Source organism: Mastomys coucha, unplaced genomic scaffold (assembly GCF_008632895.1).
Source record: "Mastomys coucha isolate ucsf_1 unplaced genomic scaffold, UCSF_Mcou_1 pScaffold21, whole genome shotgun sequence".
In the NCBI taxonomy this organism is placed as follows: domain Eukaryota; kingdom Metazoa; phylum Chordata; class Mammalia; order Rodentia; family Muridae; genus Mastomys; species Mastomys coucha.
In genome coordinates this window covers 57242187-57266425 of record NW_022196904.1, presented here as the reverse complement: position 1 = coordinate 57266425, position 24239 = coordinate 57242187, and the positions used below count along the sequence as shown (strand labels likewise).

Sequence of the window (24239 nt, the reverse complement as noted above, 5' to 3'; positions counted from 1 at the left end):
TTTACAAGATCCTGAATAGTGTGTCCTTTTGATAGTTTCTAGAATGTTCCTATAGATAAGGGATGTTCCTATAGACCAAGCTTTCTATCCACACAAGAAGTTCAGACTTCTTCTGCCTTATCTTATGGGCTGTTCTGAGAGGCAGGACTGAAAACCATGATTCTATTCTCTCACTGGGTCAAACTGAACTGACATGTGTCTATGCAAAGTCACATGTAGGGATTAGGATAGATGTGCTCTAGCTTGGATTCACTCATCCCCTTGAAGGCCTTGAGAGTCACTTTGTAGACTGTTTGACCACTCTTTCTCATCCTCTCCCAGGAATGTACCACTCCTCACCCGACTGAAGGCCATAAGCTGATGTCCTCTATGACAGCAGACCAGCAAATCATCTCCTGTTTCTAGATAAAGAAGCCCACGGCTGCGAAGGAGGTGCCAATGGAAAGATCAAGACGTGGCCACACCGCATTAGCATTGGGGCAAAGAAAATGAGATATAAAGTGTGTGTCAGTGGTCCTGTGACCACCATAGCCCTCGGGCCCAGCACTCACCTGTCCCCCGGGAGTGGCTGAAGTCACCCTTCACCACACGACATGTCTTGCCATCCCCACTGCAGACACCACACCTGTCTTCTTTAGCTGCAGACCCGATGATGCCGTCACATCCAATTTTCTAGAAAACCAAAGGGCTGGTTCATCTGGGTTTAAGATTCATTGGTGTTTTGAAGCTGATTCCCTGCACAACTAATTTCTCTGAGAGGCAATGTGCCTGGAGTCAGATCTTGTCACATTTTAGTTATTATTAAATTCAGAAGAGAAAAAAAAAAAACAACCAGAATACAGATTTGGCTTGTCTTTATTATCTTTTTATGAATTTATCAAATGTACTTGAAAATATATATCAAATGCATTTGAAAGCATGTACTATGGAATAAGGGAGCCTTGCTACTCTAAAATACCCACAGGGAGATCATCTACATGTCTCTGAGAAGCAGGGACTATCTACCTCTGCCTCACCACAGCAGGAATGTCAGGACGGTGACACAGGTAGCCAGAGGGGGGCGTCGTCACACCATGCTATACCTTACTTCTTACTCTCTGAAGTTGCTCAATAGAAACTGGCCAGGGCTGAGAGACAGAGCATCCCGGATCATGAAATCTGCTCAGAGCAGAAAGCTCAGCCAATATCCTGTCGCTAAAATTGTATGCAAGGTTCTGCATCCTGCTTCTGAGTCTCATAGTTACTATCCAGGATGTTGGTAGCACAGCTACAAGCTAGCGTCAGAACAGGTCCCTCACCCCAGTCTCTTCTTGTCACCTGGACTTGCTTCCTTTTGGCTTCCCTGTTTCTGTCATGTGCTCCCCGATGTAGCTCTTTCTTCCACTGGCTTCCCGTGATTTCTAATCCACTCCCATGCTATCATGGCAAGTCTCTGATTTGATTGCTGGCTGCTTGTCTTGAAATTCAGTTAGGGTTTCCTGATTAAACATCGTACTTGGTCCCCATAGCTTCCCCCAATGGCAGTGAAGGGAGCTTTGCACATCAGGGCTAAACAGATGCAAGTCAGACGGTCCCTTAGGTAAACCTTGGGTTCTCAGGCTGAAGTCAGATGGTCCCTAAGTGAACTCTTGGTTCTCAGGCTGGGACACGCCTCCCAGTTCTGCCTATGTCACCTTTTGCTTTTGGAAGCCAGGCCTGCAGAGATATCCTTGTCAGAACAGCAGCAAATCTGAGGCCTGCAGGGAAGCAGCCAAAGCACTTTGCCAGCAGGACACTTTCTCCCTTTGCTAAAGTCAGTGAAAGAAGTCTATAATATGTTTGGCAGGGACAGACATGATTCTTTTGAAATGGAAGTGACCGTAAAGCACAATTAAAGTCATGACTTCTGAGTGTTAGTGGAGCTTTAACAACTGCATTTATGAGCCTCAGTGTTCCAAGAGAACAAGATGACCAAACCCAAGGGAACTCCAAGCAGTAAGTGGTCTCAGGCCTTCCCACAGCATCCTGCCGGTCCTGGGCTACTCTTTCATTTGCCCTTAAGGAACCCACTTCTGAGCTCCCAGATTCCTAGCCAACATGTGCTGTCCTGGGTGCTGTTCTTCTGGAAAACTTAGGGACAAGAGTACCTCTTGGCATAACAAAAAGTGCAAGATGTCATGGAACTGGCAAGCTATGCAAAAGCTCTCTTTGGTCAAGGCAGTTCCTGTATCACACACAGACATAAGTTCAAAGAGATCTAGTTGAGAGCCATGTGCTGGAGTGTGCAGTGTGCTGGAGTATGCCATGTGCTGGAGTATGCCATGTGTGAGCCATGTGTAAGCCATGTGCTGGAGTGTGCCATGTGCTAGAAGCCATGTGCTGGAGTGTGCCATGTATGAGCCATGTGTAAGCCATGTGCTGGAGTGGGCCATGTACTGGAGTGTGCCATGTGTAAGCTATGTATAAGCCATGACCTGGAGTGTGCCATGTGCTAGAGTCTGTCATGTGTTGGAGTATGCCATGTGCTGGAGTGTGCCACGTGTGAACCATGTGTAAGCCATGTGCTCAAGTGTGCCATATGTTGGTATGTGCCATGTGCTGGGGTGTGTCATGTGTAAGCCATGTGCTGGAGTGTACCATGTGCTGGAGTGGGCCATGTACTGGAGTGGGCCATGTGTAAGCCATGTGCAGAAGCCATCTTTTGTCCCAGGAATGAGAAGCATTGGTCTCTACTGATTTACATCCTGGATTCGAGGCCCAGAAATTTCGCCCTGTTGCCAGCAGCAAACAGCCTCCTGTCAAACCTAATGGCTGAGGCTTTGTCTTCCTCCTCCTCCTCTTTGACCTTCTCTTGAGCAATTGTCACAGTGTAGCATCCACACTACCTTCAATTTGTGTACATTTGTCTCTCTGTATCCACTGGGGATTAGTTCTAGAACTCTTCAAACCTAGGAAGATCCCGGGATGCTCAAGTGCCTTACAGAAAATGATATAGTGTTTACTCAGAACCTACACACATTCTCTTGTATGTTTTGCCTCTAGAGTAGGTATGATGATGAATAAGTGTAAATGCTATGTCAATAATTTCCTATTGTTTATAATTAAATAATAATAAATTGATAACAATAAGAAAAAACTTGCATAAGTTCAGGAAAAATACATTTTTTTCTGAATTATTTTGCATTTAAAGTTAGTCGAATCTATAGATAGAATCCATCCAAAGCTGTTAATGAAGATCTACTATGTCTAGCCTGAGGACAAAAGGTGTGTAAGAAAGAGAAAGTGATGCAGAATAAGCAGATATTTCAGTGTTATGGCTCTTGTCTGTTTCTCTCCCAGCTCTTCCTTTCTCCTCACTTTCTCAGCTGCTTGGGCATGGTCAACTGCGTATGTGCCAACTCTGAAGCAACCTTCTGCTTCTCTCAGTCTTTTTTTAGTAAGTCACCTTCTCCATAGACTTCAACAACCAAAAGTCTTACGTCCAATTCTTCCTCCACTTACCAGACACTTATAGTCAGAGTCTGATGTGTGACCTTTCTGGAACTCTAGACCATGTCTGGATTTAGTGGATCATTTCATCTCCAAAGCTTTTCCAGTCTGACTTGTAAAGTCTAGTCAGACATTACCAGTATGGCTGGAAAATGATAAGCACGCCATCCTAGCCTGAAACCTCTAAGCCATTTGACTATACCCAGATATCTACCTAGCCTGGCGTTTTGGTCTCCTGATCACATTTCGAGTAAACCCAAACTCTCCCTGGGTCTGATCCCACGGAGTCAGGCCTGTCTCCCATGTTGCACCACCCCCTTCTGCTGGGGCATTGCTGCCCTTAGCTCCACCATGGTTCTCCAAGGCTGTCTTCCTCCAGAGGCTGCCATGCCGCCCTGGTGGGTCTTTTTCAGCTTCACTGAAAAGTCACGCCTCCCTCACTGGCTTTCCTCACTGGGAAAGGGTTTTATTTTCTCCTTCACATATACCAGCCCTTTATGGTTTTGTTTTGTTTTGTTTTGTTTTTTTCTTCAGGACTATTTTAGGATTTAAATATATTTTCGATTAATTTTTTTGGGTATTTCACACAATATATTTTGTTCATATTGATCCCTCACTCCTCTGGGATTCATTCCACATTCCTATTCTCCCTCCCAACTTCCCATCCCTCCCTTACCCTTAAAACAATGCTCCATGGAGTCAAATTTTTGTTGTTTACATATTCATGGGTATGGTACCATCCACTGGAGCATGGCCATATCCTTAGAGAAAAGTGATTACCCATCCCTCCCCTCAGAAGCCATCAATGGTCAATAGCTCCTTAGTTAGGGATGGGAGATTCACAAATCTCTCCTACCTCTATGCTATAACATCAGTTGGCTTGATCTCACGCAGGTCTTGTTCAGACAACCACAGCTATTTAAGTTTGAGTGCAGTGGTCCCATCTTATCTAGAAGATACTGTTTTGGAACATTTCTCCCCAGTACTTGACTCTTATCATCTTTCTGCAGTACTCCCTGTACTTCAGAGGGATGATATAGATGCCTCATTTGTGGCTAAGAACTCTATAGACACATATTCTCGCCCTGTGGTCAGGTATAAGCTTCTGAATTAACCACAGTCCATTGTACAGAGAACAGTCTCTGATGAGAACTAAGCACTCCACTATCTATGAGCATAGAGACATACATTTAGAAGACAGTTTGATACTGTTTATTTAGCAAAATAATGCTATCAGGTTTGCCCCTAAGAACTGTGAGTTTTCATGTCATAGGTTTTTAGCCAGATATAGTACCAGGGATGTGCCTTCTTCTGTGGAGGAGGTTTTAAATCCAACTAGGAAGTAGTTGCTTATACCCATAATATTCATGCCACTGTTGTACCAATGGGCCAGCTTTCCCAATGTGGGTCATTATTGTAGTATGCAGAGTTTACATCTGGGCAAGGATCTGAGAGATCCATTGTCACAGCACATGGAACATGTTCAGGTTGAAAAGCCTGAGATTAAATCCAATTTCATGGATGTGCCCACTGGCACAGACCACTAGGAACTGAAGTTATGGTCGGCGTGAACACAGGCTTCACTGGCTGGAGAATCTTAGGATTGTTAGAAGGACCTCCTTGCTGGCAAGACTCCTGAAGCAGATGCCTGCAAGGGGCTGGGGTGGCTCAGCTGGCACTGACCTAAAAGGTACAAGAGCTTTGACTTGTAAAGCTGCTAGCAAAAGAATTACATCACCGGTTTGCAATAATGCCAACATGTAGGATGATCCAGGCAAGCATGGGATTTAGGAAACAACGACTGTTAGCAGGTTTCTTGAGAACTGTCAGCAATGCTTTCTTTCCATAGTAATGATAAGGGCTTTCTGCGTGTTGTCCAAAAACAGGGCCTGGAACACTCTTTGCTACAATAAAGTATCCCAGAAGGGCCTGCTCAAGCACTCCTTGGTTTCTGGGAAGTGTCCTTGCTAAGACGTATGGGCACTCAGCATATCTGTTAGATACAAAGCCAGGAAATGTTTCCTTGAAAGATTAACCAATATGATTGGCTTGGGCTATCCAGGGAGAAAATCTACTTAAGATGAAACTGTTCGCTGCAGGATCCAGTCAAGATACTGAGTTTCCATTTGTCCTCCAATAGCTCTTGATTGGCTCACTTCATAGGGACACAGTAAAGGCACAGGGTGACAGCAGCTAGGCACACTGGACTGAAGACTTGTATCCTCCCAATTCCCATTGCTCCCCCCCTCCCCCGTGGTGTTATTAGGAAATGAGCTATTGGGATCTGATTATATCCTGATGGCAGAACGCCCAAAGATGGAGTTAGTGGCTTCCTAAGGAAGGCCCCTGAGAGGATCCTTTGCCCTTCCATCATGTGAGGATGAAAAATAAAGAAGCTGTTCATGAGAAGTGAGCCCTTACCAGATATGAAATATGCCCATGGTTGAGACCTTGGCTTTTTGTGCCTTCAGCATGGTGGGAAATAGTTCCATCGTTTATAAGCCAGCCTATACTCTTCAACACAACTGCTTGATAGGGTTAACTCTCTCAGGCTGCACATGCTCAGGTTGAGCTGAGTCATGAGGAGGTGACTCCTGCGGGCAGAGGGTGCTTTACCTGAGCTGTATCTCCTGCCTGTTGAAAAGCTATAGCATCTCCATGGTCTTACCTCACTCCACCATGATGCCCCTTCTGAAGGCTAGAGATTGACAACAATACCCTTCTTCCTTGCTTTGGGTATTTGTCAATTTCCTAACAAGTCATGAGTTGGGGCTCTATGGCCCAGAGTGTGGAAGCCTCCTCAGATGTCAGGCACATCCCTCTCCATGGCTACTCTCTACAAAGATGCTTGCTTAGCTTCACTAAGTGTTTATAAATAAACAGAGTGTGCTGTCTGCTCATCCTCCAGTCCTATCTCATACACACCGGCTCTTTGTATAAATCATAATATCTAGAGGAATTTCCAAATAGTTTCAAGAGGCTGCTGATCTTTCAGTAACTTAATCCCACTATGGGCATAATGCTCAGTCACTGCCAAGGGCAGGACATGTGCTGGTGGCCACTGGCCACGGAGGGCAGCACAGACTTCTTGGAGAAACCTCCTCCCACTGAGCCACAAAAGCCCCAGCTCCACCATAGATCCATTTTGGGGATGATGGTACCTTTCTCCACGGCCCCACCAAGGACAGTAGGAAAATCAGGTCACCTGGCATCTTCCATACACGCAGAGGTCAGCCTCATAGGGTCCGCAGGGTGTGCCATCCAGGACCCTGTCAGCCACCAGCAGCGGGGACTCCTTCCCGAGGGGTGAGCAGTAGAGTTCACAGGGCTTATCTGAGGAGGGAAAGGTTCATGGGTATTGATGTGAGAAGGGGTATGTGGGTAATGCGAGGGAGGGGGAGGCAGACAGACAAGCACAAATGAACACTGAGCCCAATGGCAGAGAGATTAGTGCAGATAAAGGTGTCAGTCACTTAGCTCTATCCTCAATACCTGAGGACATTTAAAATAACACACAGATCAGAATCGCCTGCCTTAGTAAATGGAAGCTTATTGGATGAGAGGTCATCAGGTGTTTGAGGTTCCCTGTGAGTGCCTTAGGGACATAACACAGCTCTGTAGTCTGAATGGTCTAGTGTGTCTATTGCATACCAGTGGTACCTCTAAGGTCTCATTGTTAAGAAGTAGCTTGAAAGTATGGGTCTTAATTTTCTCTGGACTAATGTGTTAATTCAATACTGAGGGCCAATGGATTTATTTGACAGCAGTAACAATGATGATGACAACTATAATGATGATGTGATAAAGAAGAAGTCATAGACATTTATGATCATCTCCATGCCAAGCAACATGCTAAGTGATGTCTACCTGCCTTAGTGCAGATGGCCATGGGGCTCATAGGATACATACAACTCCTCCAACAGGGACAGCCACTCCTCTTTGTTCCATCTTGATGTTCTTTGACCATCAGAGTTTACTCTGACTGAGGAACCCTCAGGGCCCCAAATATCAAGGGATAAAGTGATACCACCAAAACCAAACCACAATGTTCATATTTATGGTTTCTAAGTGTATGCTCAGATTCGAACGGAAATGGGAGTGGGATTTGGGCAGAAATGCAGAAGCTCTTCTGAGGAAAGTTGGAGTCTGGAAATTTCCAGCATTGAAAGGGATAACAGTTTTGGTTCTTTGGTACAAATTTCGGAGATGTGGAGACTCTAATCAGGGGAGGTGACTCGGTGGACAGATGTTGGCTGTGATCTTTTAGGCAAGGCATTCTCCTGAGCTCTACCCGACTCTGTGCCCCACAGATGGAGCCCTCTAGACTCAGGCACTTGGAAGGGCTTGACAGCAGAGGTAAGAGGTGGCGATCCCTCCACTGGCTAGAACTCCCTGCATTTGCCCACTCCCTCCAAGGATTATACTCGTTCTTTCTCCCAAAGGGAGCAAGGACAGCCCATTTAAATTGAAAAGGGTTCAAAGTTCTTCCAAATTCTCGGAATAGTCCCTCCCCACCCCCAGGTTGCTCTGAGTGGGAAGTTAAATCCCCCAGAAAAGATCCCTTTAAATGTCATGAGGTGTGGGTTTCAGCTCTGAGCATAGCATGAGAACTCTTACATCCCTAGGAGTATGGGAAGGGACAAAATCTTAAAAGCTATACAACCACGCACAGCAAAGAAAGATGCCTAGAACATGTCTCCTGCATGGATGGTGTGTGCTTAGATGAATTCTGGCTGAGGCTTCTGTCTGGCTTCTCAGAGGTCTGCCTGTTGGCAAGGGCTTCTGACAGACCAGAGGAAGCAGAAGCCACAGCCAGGGCAAGAAAGATGGGCTCTGAGGTTTGAGAGCTGGTGATTACATCAGCTTAGAGGTCTGGAATTCCATCCCGAGTGCCAGAGGCAACATGGACACTGTGGCTCACAATGTTCTTACAGCCCTCTCAGACTCCGTTACAAAACCTTACTTTGTTTTGACTTTTAAGGCAGAGTCTAGTTAATATTGAGGCCAGAATGAGTGATTATCTAAGTCCTGTCTTCTGTCTTGGCTACTCAGTCATCTCTCCCACAAGCTGTCCACCAGGATCTCATAACCAGTCCCCAGGTACCAGGCTTTAGTTGATTGGATTGGTAAAGTCTATCTGACTATGAAGAGACCAATCAGAGTCTTTCTTCTGGAGTAGCTAGACCCTCCAGACAGGTCTTAGTTAACAGGACAGCACTCACCACAGCCAGAATGACTGAAGTCTTTTCCCTGATAACTCAACACTGAAACTCCACAACACAGAGAGGCCATGGCTCATGGCTGGTGGGTCTCAGAGAAGGCTAGGTTATCTTAGTTATAATTCCAAAATATGCAAATCTCTGAAAATGAGTGTTTTCTTATTATGTGTGTGTCAAACTCTCTGGCTGCAAAACCAGCCTTTTCTGACAGGAATGAGGACCCACCTCATGAGGATCCCCTCCTTGCCCCCTGCTGGCTGTCATGTGTCCTTCTGGGTACTAGTGGAGATGTTACTGAGTCATCACTGCCTTTCACACACTACAGAGCTTTGAATTCTGAGCCATAAGTGACCTCAAAGGATTTGGAGATAGGACACAGATTTACTTAATGGGAGCTGTGGGTTTCCCTAGTTGGCTGTTCGAAAAGTTTAGAGAAAGGCAGCCTGCGTTGCGGCAGGGCTCCTGGAGGCCATAGAAGAAGGGCCTAATGTTTTCAGATACCTTAGTTCTAGCCCCTCGTTGGTCCTTTGGGAACAACCTTTATCTTTGTCACAATGCTCCTCCATCTCAGGGCCACTTGGCTGAATAGGAGTCATGGCTCTGACCCTCCCATCCCTTATTTGCTCAGACGCTAAGACTGGAGGCTAGGGAAAGTCTCCTGTGTGAACTAAAGGAGCTGGGAAAAAGCCACTTTGTCCAGACACAGCTTTGCAACACTTTGGTGGGAATGGAGCCTGCTGCTGGCCTGGGTCACACGGGTCTGAACCTTTGGACATTTCTAACTGTGAAAAGATCCCACAGGGGAAGCAGAAACAGATCTGGCAAGTGGCCACCTCTGTGGGTTTCTGTCTAAAGGCTTTTCCTCTTTGGGATCGTTTCTGAGGAGGGTCTTTGTCCTCCTTTGGAGGTGGAATGGATTTGTGGTCTCAAGTCCTCCTTCGGAAAGTCTACCTCTGCAAGAATTCTTTTTAAAAGAGGGAGAGAAAAGAGAAAATACTGCTTCCCCTTTACTGAATTGTGCGTCACTCGCCAAAGAATTCTGCAGCGATAGCAGTGCTATGAATAGGGCAGTCATAATGGGCTGTGAGGAGCCCGAGTCCAACCACAGGGATCACTCCTATCAAGGCTCAGCTAGAACTGTGCCTCTTAGAAAGAGGGGTTTCAGGGGAACATTTATCATCAGCCATCTGAATCAGCCATTTATCATTTCATTGTTGCCCTTCTGAAATGCTTTTTAAAATGCTGGCTTCTGTTTGTACTGAGAAAAATGGAACCTCATATGTAAGAAGTCATGGCAATGTTACCACAGAGGACATTGGGTCAAGCTACCCTCACAAAGCCCTGAACTGGAGGCCCCTCCTTCAAAGACTGAACACCTCCAATCTGTAAGTCTTATCAAATATGGCTGGCCTTTTCAGGTCAAGTTATTTGTTAGATTTAATTATTTGATACATAGATAGAATGGAACAAGAGACAAATGTGTGAGAAAATGCATCTTAGAACTGTCAAGGTCCTCAAGGAGCCTCCCCATGAGGGAGGCCTGGGCCAACAGCAGTCTCAGTTACTATGATGATAAGGGGACCAAAACATTGAGCCATTCAAAAGTGGTCAGTGGTCAATAGAAATTTAAGATGGAGTTGCTCAAGTCGGGCTTTTGCCCTGAATACCTGAAGCAAGACTAGTTAAAATAAAGCAAGCAAGCAACAAGCAACACCCCCCACCTCAGAGCTGAGAGGAAATGTTCAAGGGATGAGGGTATCTCAGCCCTCACGCCTTCTGGCTCAGTCCATCTTTCTCTGGCTCTCTGGAGACAACGGAAGGCTTGGTACCAGAGTGGTTCCCATCACAGCAAGTGGCTGTACTGGAATACAGCACCGTTTCTGGTAATGTCATGGTTCCAAGCAGGGGCCTGAATATGCCCGAGGTAGCTGAGAACCTCTAGGCTGCTCATGCATCTCTTTAATGCCCAGATAGAAAAGTAAGGGTGCCTCCAACAGCATCCTCTATTTTGGGAGAGGGAAGTCTCTTGTCTCCTCTCTCTTTCTCCAGGGAAAGTTGGGGATGAGAATGCTGAGTGCCTCCTGAATTCTGCTGGCAATGTGACTGCACATGCCATCGTTAAGCGCTTCCCCCCACCCCCCTGCCAAGGAGGTATCTTTTTAAATACAAGAAAAACATGTCTGGGGAGTGAGCTTTCTCTTACTTCAAAGGCCCCCAGGTAAGCAGGTAGCATTAAAAACAACATGTGTTGTTTTCCAAGCTAGCTCAAAACTGAGAGGTCAGGTTGTTGGGCTAAGAGCCGCAGATCCGAAGCTGCTGTTGCTGGGGATATCTGGGCTCCCTCCACCCCCAAACATCTAGGCGCATTTGAACTTGTAATTGCTGGTGCCCAAATGGGGATTTCATGGGGAAGAAAAGCAAAGCTTGGTGTGAGAATTCATTCTTCTGAAAACCACTTGGAAGTTATAGAAAACAGACTCAGTTGCTTTAGTTCTAAGCATCCCTCACTGTGCCCTCGACTTCTTCCTTCCTGCCAGAGTATTTGGGTATGGAGAGCCAGTGGGTTATTCTCTGAGTCAACTCTGTCAGCTGCTGGTGCGTAGACACCACATAACCCATCACCTCCCATCCTCAGCAGCTTTGCTTTCATACTCAATGAATGTGTACCTAACTTGTGCCTGGCTTGGGGTATACTTGATAAATGGGACTACAAGTTGTCAGTAGTACAACACAAAGTCCTGTTTCTTAAAGGGGAAGCATTTTAGGTAAAACCCCAACACTCTGGACTAGGCGTTGGGGTGTCCTCACCTACAATGACCAGCTATCACAGACTCTGCGGAGACATGGCCCAACACCTAGACTTGTTTCTGGGGACTGAAAATACAGTGGCAGCTTATGGCATACAGTCTGGTGGTGGGGGAGAAAGCTTTCGGAAAGGAGAGGCGACTGTGCTGGTTACCCTCTTTCCTGTACTGTACATGGTTCTCAAAAGTCTTCCAAGTACTCCGGGCAAAGAGTAAAGCCAACTCAAGTGAGCTAAGGGAAGCAAAATGGCACACACTCAAAACACACCATTCTACTCTTGGTGCCTCAGAATGCAGCATAGTGGGAAACATATGCTTGCACACTTTTGCCTTGCTGAAAATGAATCTAGCCTACCGTCTGCCTTTATGGCCTGTGGGGAGACCTCACGTTGTTAGAATTCAGCTTCGCTATTGCAGGCGCAGGAACATGACTAACTTGGGCAGAAGACAGGAGTGTTCTCAGGTGGTCTGGGATGGGAGTTGAGGATTATGAGCAGCCCTAGCTGGGTTTTATAGTTCTTGGGAAAAGAGAGAGGGAGGCTACATGGAAAAGGAAGGGCCATATGCCGTTACCATCAACCACTACTGCTGTCAACAGGCCTCTCTTCTTGCTGCTCAGTCGGTCATGGGCTTGACACTGTTGGTCCCGGAAGCTGGGCACACCCTTGGGGCAAGGCAGGTTCTCACAGGCAGCATGTTCTACGCTGGCACCCTGGCAGTGTGTACCTCCAGGCCCAGGACTAGAAAGAAGAGGAAGATCTGTGTTAGCCAGCTGATCTGGAGGAAACAGTTGAGGTACTGAGCAGTTGCTAAGAAGGTTCAGGCAAGGTTTCCAGAGTAACTGGGTCTCTCATGTAGATCACATCTGGGTAAACCCAGCCCCATAACATGCTAAACTGTGTTCAGTAGAAAACTGCATCAGAGGACTTAAATAAAGGTCATCTGGATAGGGCGCAGTGAGTATCAGTTCATCATGATCCACGAGCTGTATCTTCCGTCCAGATTTAAGACTTAGTCATGTGTAACCTTGAACACCCCAAAGAAAATTTTGTTACTTAAAAAAAAAATCACTATAAAGACCTTTAAAATATTCTTTGATATGTTCTAGAAGTTTCCAAGTTTTAGAAGGAATGAAGAGTTGTCATTTACTTTACAACAAAGTGGGGTGATTAATACATTTATGGTTGGTCTTTGGCTATCAGCCAGTTAAGTCTCAGCCCTGCAAGTGAGGCCAATACTGTAGCCTGAATTCCTAGGTGTCATGTCTAGACTGACTGGGTGAGAAGCGGTTCTAGAGAATGGGCTGTGTTCCCTGGCAGAGTGCACACATCTAAGGTTCAAGACAGAATGGCGTGATGCTAGCTGGGTTGGCCACAGTGTGGCATTGCTTAGCTTCTCTGAGAGGCCCCAAGGCATCCTTGAGGGCCTCTGACCTAGATGAGCTTAAGGCTTCCATACATCTCCATGGTATCAAGGTCATGATGATACACTGTAACTACTTGCTTTTTTTTTTTTGAAATTCAGTGTAAGAAAGAAAGTCACATCATAGGTATTTATACACTTACATGTCTGGTACCCGAACTTTGTACTCACAAACTAAGTATTGGGTAGTGGGTATTTCTTTCCATCCCTCTGCCTCTCATCATATCCATAGGCTACCCTCTGATCATGGTTTTAGAGGAAAAAGGTAAGAATAGAGAATGGCATAAGTCTTTATTGAAAATCTACACCAGTGATCAATGAACCTTTTCTGTAAAAGGGTCAGAGAATAAGTAGCTTTGATCTTTTGAGCCACACAGTTTATTGCAGCAACTGCTACTGGTATAGAAGCAGGCAGAGACAGCATGTGAAATAAAAGGTTCAGCTGAATTATAATAAAACGTTATAAAAACATCTGGTAGAGTGCATGAGTCCATGCTCTAGTATACAAGGTATTATGCGAATAACATGCCAGGTAGAAGGTAAGGCCCCTTGCAGGCCCATGTTAGCCTCACACACACTAAAGAACTCCTTCCTTTCCAGGGGAAAAGGTTAGGAAAATTACATACTGATGGCTCTTTGAGGGGTCCTAATAAGTTACAATTAGGCCCAAGTTAAGCAAAAGCCAGTTTTTTAAAGGGCTGAAGACCCGAGCAGGTGACATGGCTTCCAGGGATTTTCAAACATCTGCTACCCTGCACCATTTTTCCTTCTTAATACCTGTCAGTTTCCAGGACAGTCAGGACTACATAGAGAGATCAAGCCTTGAAATAAAAAGAAAACAAAAAACAAAAAACAAAAAAACCAAAAAAAAAAAAAAAGTAAATAGATAAGTGCCAGACATTTAGGGATTAGCTCATCTAAAAGTAATTGTATCTCCAGAACTTAGAAAGCTATGAAGCATGGCCAGGAAACCATCCAGGGTCAGGAAAGACCTTAAACTGTCCCTTCAGATTGACACCCAGCATCAAGATCTCATTTAGCCATAAATAAATACAACAAAATGTATCCGCAGACCCCATCCCCAGTAAGTCTGTTGTTAAGCAGATTTGTTAATAGACAAAAACTTTAAAACAATTCTCATAAAGATACTTAATGGCGAAATGAAAACACAGAGACAGGGGTATGCTGTATGAACATGAGACGGAGTTACTACAAAGAAACAAAAGTAAAATTATCTACAATAATCAGAGGAGCTTAGGGCAAGAAGAAAGAACCCACAAACTTGAAAAGATTTTCTTTCTGTGTTGCTGCACTGACCAAGGGCAGGTGGGGGAGGAGTTTTCATGTCTTCCAGGACACATTCCATCACTGAAGGAGTCAGGATATATCTGTATCATTCTGAATATTTGTTTTGAACCCAGAGGTAAATGTAGGACCCACCCTTTATTTAGGACACTTCTCTTTGCAGCAGATGGAGAACATTACATCACAACAATTCAAAACAATATCACAACAAATCAAAATGCAGAACTGCAGAGCCAGTTCCAGTGGATACACATGAGGCTCAGGAAAATTGTGAAAGAGGGGGTAGAAAGATGGAAGAGTTGGAGGGTCAGGGAGTTTGCTATGAGACTGTATCTTCTAGGAATGTCAGAAGCCACACCAATAAAGTCTTACTAACATGACTGCCTAAACATGAGCTGAACAAGGATAATGACAACAGACATGCTAATGTGGACAGGGCCCAAACACAAAGGACTACAGGCACCTAAGGCATGCTGGGAAAAATAGTCCTCCCTAGGGAACAGCATATCAACTGATGATCCAATATGAATGATCAGCCCTTAAAATACATGTACAAGTAACATTATACAGACTAACCATGTTGTATTTAAGAACATATATGTATATACATATATATGTTATTTATATATATATATATACACACATATATAACAATAACAAAAAAGGAGATCATGAATTTGAAAGAGAGCAGGGAGGAGCATATGGAAGGGGTTTGAACAAGGAACAGGAAGGAAAAAATGATATAATTATATTATCTCAAAAAATAAAAGAAACAATTTTAAAAAGGACATAGAAACATAGAAGAGTGTCTTTCAAATTTCAATGAAATGATACTCAGTATGGCACAAGCAGAGTCTCTGGTTAAAGCAGGCTTTGTGCTCAGCTTTGTTAATACAAGGTTCTAGACAGACACTAAAGAGGAGCAGGTTTTCCTCTCGGCACCCCTTATTGCATCTTTGGGCTGCATGCCTGAGGATGGCTTTGAGTATAGCAACCACCAAGGCAGAGTCTTGTCCTGTTCTGCAATGCAGCTTCTCTCCTCTGACACCCACCCTCCCTTCCCAGAGAGTTCAGCCTCCAGGCCTCTCCCCTGCCTGGGGCCCTAGATGATACCTCTCTGAGAAGGCTAACCGAGTCTGAGTCTTAGGTGGGTAAGGAGCATCCTCATCAAATGAGACATGAAGCCGACATGTAGACATCCTGTATCCATCAGAGTTCTGGCTGCCTCTAAGTACCTATTTCTCACTGACTTTAATCACTTGCCATATAAAGCAAGGGTTTCTTCATGGTAAACTTACTCTGGTCAAAGTGTCTATGAGGGCTGGGGACATGGCTTACTGGCTGAAGTGCTTGCCACACAAGCATGAATAATGGAGTTTGGAATCCAAGAATCCATGTCAATGCTGGATGGGCATGATATCCTGCCTGTACTTTTAGCCTTGGAAGATGGAGACAGGGGATACCCCAGAGCAAGCTGGCTAGAAGAACTAGCCATCTCAAGGATCACGGGGTTTGACTGAGAGATCCTGTCTTGATGAATAAAGTAGAAGAGCTATGGTGGATGGGTCCCAACACCAATCTTGGGACTCCATATCCATGTGCATACAGGTAGATGGATGCACAGCTACATAGTGCAAACATACATAAACAGGTGTGCAACACACAAGCATACATTCACACATCCAAAAATGGAAAAAGAAAAGATCCATAATGCAGAAATTGATAAAAATAATCAGAATTGTTATTCTGACCAACATGGGAAAAGAGGAATAATTCTACATGACTAGCTACATGGTCCACTACTCTAGTAATCCCCCCACCACACATGGCAGGATCACATAGGCCCTTACTCTTCATGTCTAGCTGCAGTATGGTAATTTCTCAGACTTATAGTTTTGCTTCCTGTAGTTTCAAATTATGGACAATCAAACATGGTCTAAAAATATAAAGTAGGGAATGCCATAAATATATAATTTATAAACATTAAGTGACTTTATTATAGCCAATGGTTGTGATTATTTTATCATTGTTATTAACCTGCTATTGTACCTAATTTTAAAGTTAAACTTCTCATGGGCCTGGTGTCTAGAAAGAAGAATAACATTATTCATGGTTTCAGCATTCCAGGAGATAAGAGGGATGGAGACCATAGAGACTTTGTAGAATAACCATGCCAGTGATTGGATCTTCCTACATAGATAGCAATTCTGCAACCTTTAGAAAGAGGTGCCCTTCATCTGTGGTACAGAGAGACATAAAGAGTCACTGTCGGAGGGTGTGGCTGGGGAAAAAGGTCTATGGAGGATGACACAGGTGGGACTGAGTTTACCAACCATCTCATGCTGGGTTGCCTGCACAAAGCCTGAGTCATAGACGTAGGGGTCTGGGCTTAGGGAGATGTTTTGCTGAATCAGCAAGGGCAGAAAGGAGAGGCTAGATATACCTTTGGTGTGTGTGAAGCAGGGTGCTGGGACTTTTGTTCACCCTGGAGGTCCTCTGAAGCCATTCAGGGTGGATTAAAACAAAACACATCTAGGGAGACGAAGACAACAAAATCCCAGCACGACTCGGCAAATATGAGGGCAGTAAAAATGAGTTCATAATGGAATAGTCATTCCCTTTTGAGAGCAGCTAGTGGGTCTATATCCTTTATTCTGACAGAGAATGAGAAGGCCCAAGCCTCCGGGCTCCATATCTTAGGCTCCATGGCTCTTTAGGGCCTGTGACAGGGAGGTGCCAGCAAGTTGAAATCTTATCCTAATGTGGGGGCCAGCTATCTGAGGATGCACAGAAGACAGTCTGAGTAAAACAAACAAACAAACAAAACAGACAAAAAGCAAAACAAAATCCCCAGAAGTTCTTGACCGTGTCCTTCAGATGCAGACACCAAAGATTCAGTGTGGGGGAAGGATGACTGTTCAGGGGTGTGAGCTAGGACTGGAGACGGAAAACAACATAGAACTGCCCAGAAATTGTCAAAGGATGGTCCGACGCAGAGACAACTTGGGCATGAGGGATTTTAAAGATGCATCTCTAGGGCTCGGTGGATGGCTTATTGCCACACAAGGATAAGGACGGGAGCTTGGATCACCTGGATCTACACGAATGCTGTATAGTCTTGGCAACCCATTCATAATCCCTGCACTTGGGAGGCAGAGACAAGATCTCCAGAGCAAGACAGCTACTGAAACTTGAGTTGTTGAATTCTGGATTTAAGTTAGAGACCCTGCCTCAAAGCATAAGGTGGGGAGAAATCAAGGCAGAGGCTGCTCTCCACAGGCATGAGCCCACACATGCACCCACACACATGTGACCACATATACACATGTAAAAATGATATATGTCTGATGCCAATCCTCCATGTTTAAAGCATCATATTTCAGGATCTTCTAAACATTGATACAGCTCAAACACATATAAACTAACATGGCTTCAACAGGCCTTGCTCAAGAATAGGATATCCAAGGGAGGCATACAAAGATGCTCAACTTCACTGCTGGTGAGTGAAACCCAAACCTTAAGAGATGCTGCAACAGGCCCACCAGAATGTCCACAGTGGAGAAGACCAATGACAGCGTGTGGCAGCAAGGAAGTGGCAGCAAATGCAAACCCACTGGCTCATGTCCGTGCACATGGGGCAACCACTATGCAAAGCTGGCTAATTGTCATGTGGTCACACATCCAGACCGCCAAAGCCAGCACCTTCACTCGAAGCGTGCTAGCACACACACATGCATGGATGCTCCAGAATGTGTGAGCCTGCTGGTAATGAATGATGCTTTGCAAGATGTTTTAGTTTTCATGAGGATTGACTTTTATAAGCATGTTTAAGAAGAAACGAGAATAAGGAAGTGAGAGGTTTTTGAGGAGAAACAGGTGTGGAGAGAAAGATTTATTTCATCCACCTCTGATCCTCCCAAAGTTGTTCTTGTCTCCTACCAGGGTCGCCTTCACAGCACCCTGGAATGCCCTGAGCATCCACAGAGAAGCAGTAAAGACAAGGAGATGGTAGATTGGGCGGTGGCAGGCATGTCCTTCCTTTGGAGGGATAGGACAAATACATCCATGTAAGCTAGGAGAGAAAGATCCAGCTGGTGCACCGTGGGGCCATGTGTTCTAGTGTTAAGGTCTCTGAAAAGTACCTAAGCCAGACTGAAACTACCACTAAGAATAGACAGTTTAGAGTTTCATTTGTTTGTTTGTTCTGATGAGGAACCCATGGAAAGTCCAGGTCATTATACTGAAAAGCACACAGATGGGAGTCACTGGGGACTCGAAGCCAAGCACAGTCATAGAACTCTACTCTGCCCTTCCCTCTTCTGAGTACCAAGTGACGAGCTGCTTCCCTGTTCCTTTGAGGTAGCCATGGGGTGACAATGCTGCAGAGGCCCTGATGTACCAACCTCTCTCCTCTGCTCTTCACGACATCCTGCAGGTACTGGAATAGAGAGAGCTCTTGACACATGTGCACCTGAGCCTTTTTCTCTGCCTCCCCCTTTCACCCAGCATCAAAATCCAGAACAGAGATGACTTTTCCACTAACTCTAACTAAAAGCAATACAAATGGCAGGAAAGAACAAATGTAGGAAACTGGATTAAAAATACAGATGAGCCCCCCACACACACACACACACGAGGAAGTAAAAACACCAATAGCTATAAAAACCAGGACCAGGAGAAAAGGGTGGGGTGATGGGGGAGTGTCTGGCCAGTATCTTTGGACAGTGAATAAACCAGCTGCAGAATAGAGGGAAAGGAGCCAGGGATGTGCAGAGAAAACCATGGGGAGAGGTTCATGGGAGTGTTCCAAGCTGTACACTGTGGTGAGCTCTGGCCATCCTCTTGGAATATCAGGGCAGTGAGCTGTCTGATTTAAGGAGTGAGACAGAGAATATGTTGTTATGGTCAGAGCTTGGCTCAGAGTCCATGATCAGCTGTGCTTTGTAACAATCATCACATAGGCATTGTGCAAGATCAGGCCGTATGCTCTAAGCCCTAATTGCCTGTACTGCTGACCCAGTTATTTCAGGAAATACCAGGGCTGCTGGGATCTACCTGCCCAAAGTCTGACCATGTTTTTCTCCTCTTTTTAGGTTGGCTCCAGCAAGGTAGGATGGACTCTTGTAGACCATTTTCCAAGGAGACAGGACAAGTTGCTCCCATTCCCAACAGGAAATGGAGGTGAATGGTCATAGCAAATGGTCAGACTAACTACCAAGGTGTCAATACTACAGGAGCAAAACCAGGTCATTTTCTAACTTGAAATTCCCAAGGCTGGGCTGACATGCTCAGGCTTATTACTGAGCATTTCTGGCTATTGCAGGGGAAGGGTGGGCTACACGGCCTGGCTTGTTAGAGTATCTAAGAGGCAATGCAGGTTAAGGGAGCTTATTGGTGACCTATTATTTGGCCTGATGGATTTGGTTAATTTTAGTGTTTTTGAAGGGAAGAAAGACATTAGGGATGTGTTATGGAGGCCTGGGAAAGGCAGAAAGATTGCTTCTCCTGGGAAAGCAGGAAAGGAGATGTCCCAGCAAATTTTATTGAGCCACTGCTCTGTGGGAAAGGGAAGGTGGAGCCTGCCCTGGGCCTACAGGAAGTTCCAAGGCCGATGAGAACAAAGCAAAACTTAGTTGAAATGTAAGTGCTAGGAGGATGCTTAGACAGAATGAAGCTGAACACCACTTTGAACAGTGTGGTCAGGGAAGGGGCTCCTCTGGGGATAAGAGATTTGCACTGAGATCTTAATAATGGCAAGGGAAAGTTAGGCTTAGGAAAGTGCTGATGAAGGCCCTGGGTTGGATCATTGTGGCTGAAGAGCAAACAAGATGATTCAAGGTGGAGGTGGGCCGAATGGTGGTCATGCTGGTCCCCTAAGACAGGCTGGCCTGGAACGGCAGAACATCACTGCATTCAGAAAAAGGGATGTAAAGGGGATATAATTCAGGATCCTAAGCTAAGGATATCTTAGACTACATGGGCCTGGAATCTGATACTTGGTGACAGTGGGTCCCATCCACCTGACTTGTTATAAACAGCTGCATGTGAGACAAGGGGTAACCATGGACATAGGGGCTGTGCCCTTAAGAAAGGCAGAAATGGTGGTTGTCTTAGTTAGGGTTTTACTGCTGTGAACAGATACCATGACCAAGACAAGTCTTATAAAAGACAACATTTAACTGGGGCTGGCTTCCAGGTTCAGAGGTTCAGTCAGGTATCATCCTAAGCAGGAACATGGTAGTATCCAGGCAGGCATAGTACAAGAGGAGCTGAGAGTTCTCCATCTTCCTCTGAAAGCTACGAGCAGAATACTGACTTACAGGCAGCTAGGGTGAGGGTCTTAAGCCCACACCCACAGTGTCACACCTACTCCAACAAGGCCACATCTCCTAACAGTGCCACTCCCTGGGCCAAGCATATACAAACCATCACAGGGTGATATGTATGAAGAGGGTAGAAGTGAACAGGGAGGAGGACGAAGCTTAAAAGGGATTGGGTTTGAAATAGGGGGAAGGGGAATTGTGGGAGGGTGAGCAGGGTTTTGTATGTTTTTGCTTGTTGCTGTAAACCATGCCCAGCATCATTTACACAATGCTTACTGACAGCAGGGGTAAAAATCCCTTAGAGGGAACACAGGCTTTGAAGGAACAAGAACAGTGGCCTTCTCTTTCTGGTACATTTTTAAGCACCAGTCTGTCCCACAGCCACCAGGCCTGAGGAGACTGCAGAGAAGGGACACACACCATTGTCCAACACCACTGTGTGAAGAGCCCACATGCCTGCATGTGGACATGAAAAGGACAGTATGTGTGTGGTTGTCCTTTTCATTCTCTCAGTCCTCAGTGACAAAGCACAGGAGGTTAAAAAAAAAAAAAGAGGTGAATTCATGATGGTGCTGGGGCTGAGGACTAGGGTCTGGCACATGAGGGTATTTGAGAATGCAGATTAAAAAAAAAAAACATTGTATAAGCACTTTCTTTTCTGGGGCCACTGGGTTGGGGGGGTATGGGACTAGATTCCCAACACACAGAACCTCACAGCAAGGTAAGCCAGGGTGGGTACAGCAATGTAATTCTAGGTACTGGAAAGCCTTAAGGAGACTGGATTGCAAAATGCACAATGCAAAAAAACGCTTCCTGGGTAGGACAGAGCAGCAGGAGAGCAGTTAGGATTGGGACAGCCTTGGAGAGAAGCCACAAAGCCCTGGAAAGTCTCCTCTGCGAGTTGTCTCCGGCAGGGGGATCTTAGCCAATAGCATCGCAAGACACAAGGGTGATGCTGGTCCCTGAAAAGTATGCCTAAAGCATTTTCCCAGCTCTGGGGACATTGTGTGATATGTACGAGTACTGCTGTCACCTAAATAAATCACACTGTCCAGCATGTCAAGACACAGAGAGTGTTGAACATTTAGAGGCTCTTCGTGATGCTTGCTGGGTACCACCTGATAAGGGTTGACATATATGATAAGCAGGAGTAGACTAGTATTCAGCCAAGGCCTGTGAGCTCTAAGCACAACACAGACAGCCTTCTACACTCAGATCAGCCCCTCCCACCCTGTGCTGAGCTGCAGAACAGCTCTGTGAGGTAGACAGGATGAGGTGGGGGTTGTCATCATGGTTCTGCTACTGATAAGGACCACTTATGTAATACCAAAGGTATTCCCCAGATTTTTACAATTTGGACAAGGAGAAGCTGCTGGGAGCTGTAGTGTAAGGCATATGACTGGACTTAAGACTAGCCTGTGCCAGTTTTCACATTTGGGTCTTCCTCCTCTCACATGCCAGTGGGCTCTAATGGGGCAAACTAAGGACCAGGGAACAGGTGAGTTTTCCTCGAGGTCAAATGGCCAATGGCTATGACTGTTGGGGCCCAAACCTCAGCTCTATGAATCCAAACCCACATCTCTCCTTTGAGAGTCAGAGCTCTAACTTTCAACTGAGCCATGTTTAAACAAAAATTAATCTACCCTCCAATCATTTCTTACCACTCAGACAAAGGTATTTAATTATCTCCCTTGCCTGGCCCTCTTAGTAGGAGGTCATCTAGGCTTTTGGTTAAGAAAGTCATTCCTAACTGTTTCAATACCTACTGTGTGCCAGACATTAAGCTGTATCTCAACTGAAAAAAGACATTTTACATAATGCCAATTGTTATAGGTCACCAAAAATTATGATGTTACTGCCACCTACTAAACTATGGATGTCACCTCTCCTCATAAAGGACATTCTCCTACTGTTGGTTAGGTCTTGGTATCACCTGAGGCAGTGAAGGATCCAATCACCCCTGTGATTTAACTATGCAGTTTGAATACCAGGGCTTTTTATAAACAAGAGGTAACTGCTAATTAGCCATCAATATGACTTTGACATGGAAAAACAATTCATGTTTACACACAATTTAGCACTTGCTCACTCTCTAAACAGATGGGATCTGACTGAGGACATTCAAGAGAGAAAGCAGATCTTCAAAGAGGACATTTAAAATTCTGGAAGTTCAAAGGAGGAGAAAACCCATGGGGGTATAGTTATTATATTGGAGCATAAAAATCTATCCCTGAGTTTTCCAGGGTAAATCTCCTGGGGTGAACAGGAATGGTCTTTGGTGTATCATAGTCCATGAAAAGGAATTTAGAAAAATACCTGTTTCCACCCCCCAACCCCGTCAAATAATTCCAGAAAGAGAAACAGTGAAAATGTGAAAATGGTTTAGCTGAACAAACACTGAATCCATCCATAGATGCTTCCAAGCACATGCTCAACCTGTTCTCAAATCTGCCAACAGCAAGTTGAAGGTCAGTTTCCCCTTTAGGAAAGTCTCCACGCTTCCTGAGAATGACCCTTAACCCAGGAGACCATGATGTCGTCAAGACAGATTGTCATCTAGCTGTCTTGGGAGTGTTTATACCACAGCCAAGTAAGAGATGATGGAGTCAGCTTGTGCTTCCACTGGGACTCCACTGTATCTCCGTGCTCAGAGAGAACTCCAGCTTAGGTAAGATAATGCAATTCACTCAAGGCCCTTGAACTCAACCATAGTCTATTCTGCTCCCCTTTATAAGACAATTCTCAGCATTAGGGGGGAAGACCCACAGAGTGGGATGCCCTTGCAGTAGGATCTGAGGGGGAACTTACGGGGGGTTGTCACATTTCCTCTGCCGGAATCGCGCTCCAGTACCACACGTTCGGCTGCACATGCTCCAGGCACTCCACGGACTCCAGTCCCCGTCCACATGCTCTGGGATGGGCGTCTTGCTCACACACTCTCCAGCCCGGCACCACTGAAATGCACAGAGGAGCCACGCTCAGCAAAGTCACCTGCTTCCACAAAGGACCGATTCTCTCTTGGTGTCAAAATCCACTCTGAAATTTCCATGGAAGTTGAGTATTTTAGGGTATGAATGTTGGATGACTGTTGCTCGGCCTGATGTTGCAATCTCCCTGGAGTTTGGAGCATGCCATAAACTTAGAGAGGGAATGTGCTCCACATTCTACATTTCTAAATTCTCAAGAAATGGATTGATTCACGTGGCAGGGGAACACAACTAAAGGTGTGCAAACTCCGAATCATGTGCATGTGTCTCTCTCTTCAGAAGGGCAACAATTTCAGCATCTGAGGCTGGAACTTCAAGGTTGGGTTTAGTACTTAGAAACAACAGTCAAAGCCAGGTGTGGTAGTGCATGCTTCTAAAGCCAGCCATGGGAGGCTGAGGCTGGTCTGCTTTAGGCAGATGGAGGAGAGGAGGGATTAGCTGGAGGTAGATGCATTCTTTCTGAGGATAAAAAGAAGCCAGTCTCTAAAGCAGATTTCCCTGAGTGTGTGACCCAGTGCTCCCCAAGCAGAGCATCAGAACAAAGCATTACTTCCTCTTTTAATTATTTCAAGGCTTCCTTCCAATGAGCTAGGTGTGGCTGTAAGGGGCCTGAAATCCCAGTATTGGAGAGGTGAAGGACTGAGAGGATTGAAGGATCGCAAGTTCAAGGACAGCCTGGGATATACAGCAAACTTCAGGACAGCCTGCGGT

At 45.4% G+C, this 24239-nt stretch overlaps 1 protein-coding gene across 2 annotated transcripts in view; it reads right to left on the bottom strand.

Annotated features, from left to right (window-relative positions):
* Adamts17 (ADAM metallopeptidase with thrombospondin type 1 motif 17) overlaps nucleotides 1-24239 on the bottom strand; it is a 319009-nt gene that overhangs the window by 90448 nt on the left and 204322 nt on the right. For both annotated transcript variants that reach the window (XM_031386937.1, XM_031386938.1), the window contains 4 exons: nucleotides 23350-23495; nucleotides 12065-12231; nucleotides 6674-6801; nucleotides 552-672 (listed from right to left, as the gene is read on the bottom strand). In XM_031386937.1, the coding sequence (XP_031242797.1) occupies nucleotides 552-672; nucleotides 6674-6801; nucleotides 12065-12231; nucleotides 23350-23495 (562 nt within the window). The remainder of the gene's footprint in view (nucleotides 1-551; nucleotides 673-6673; nucleotides 6802-12064; nucleotides 12232-23349; nucleotides 23496-24239) is intronic.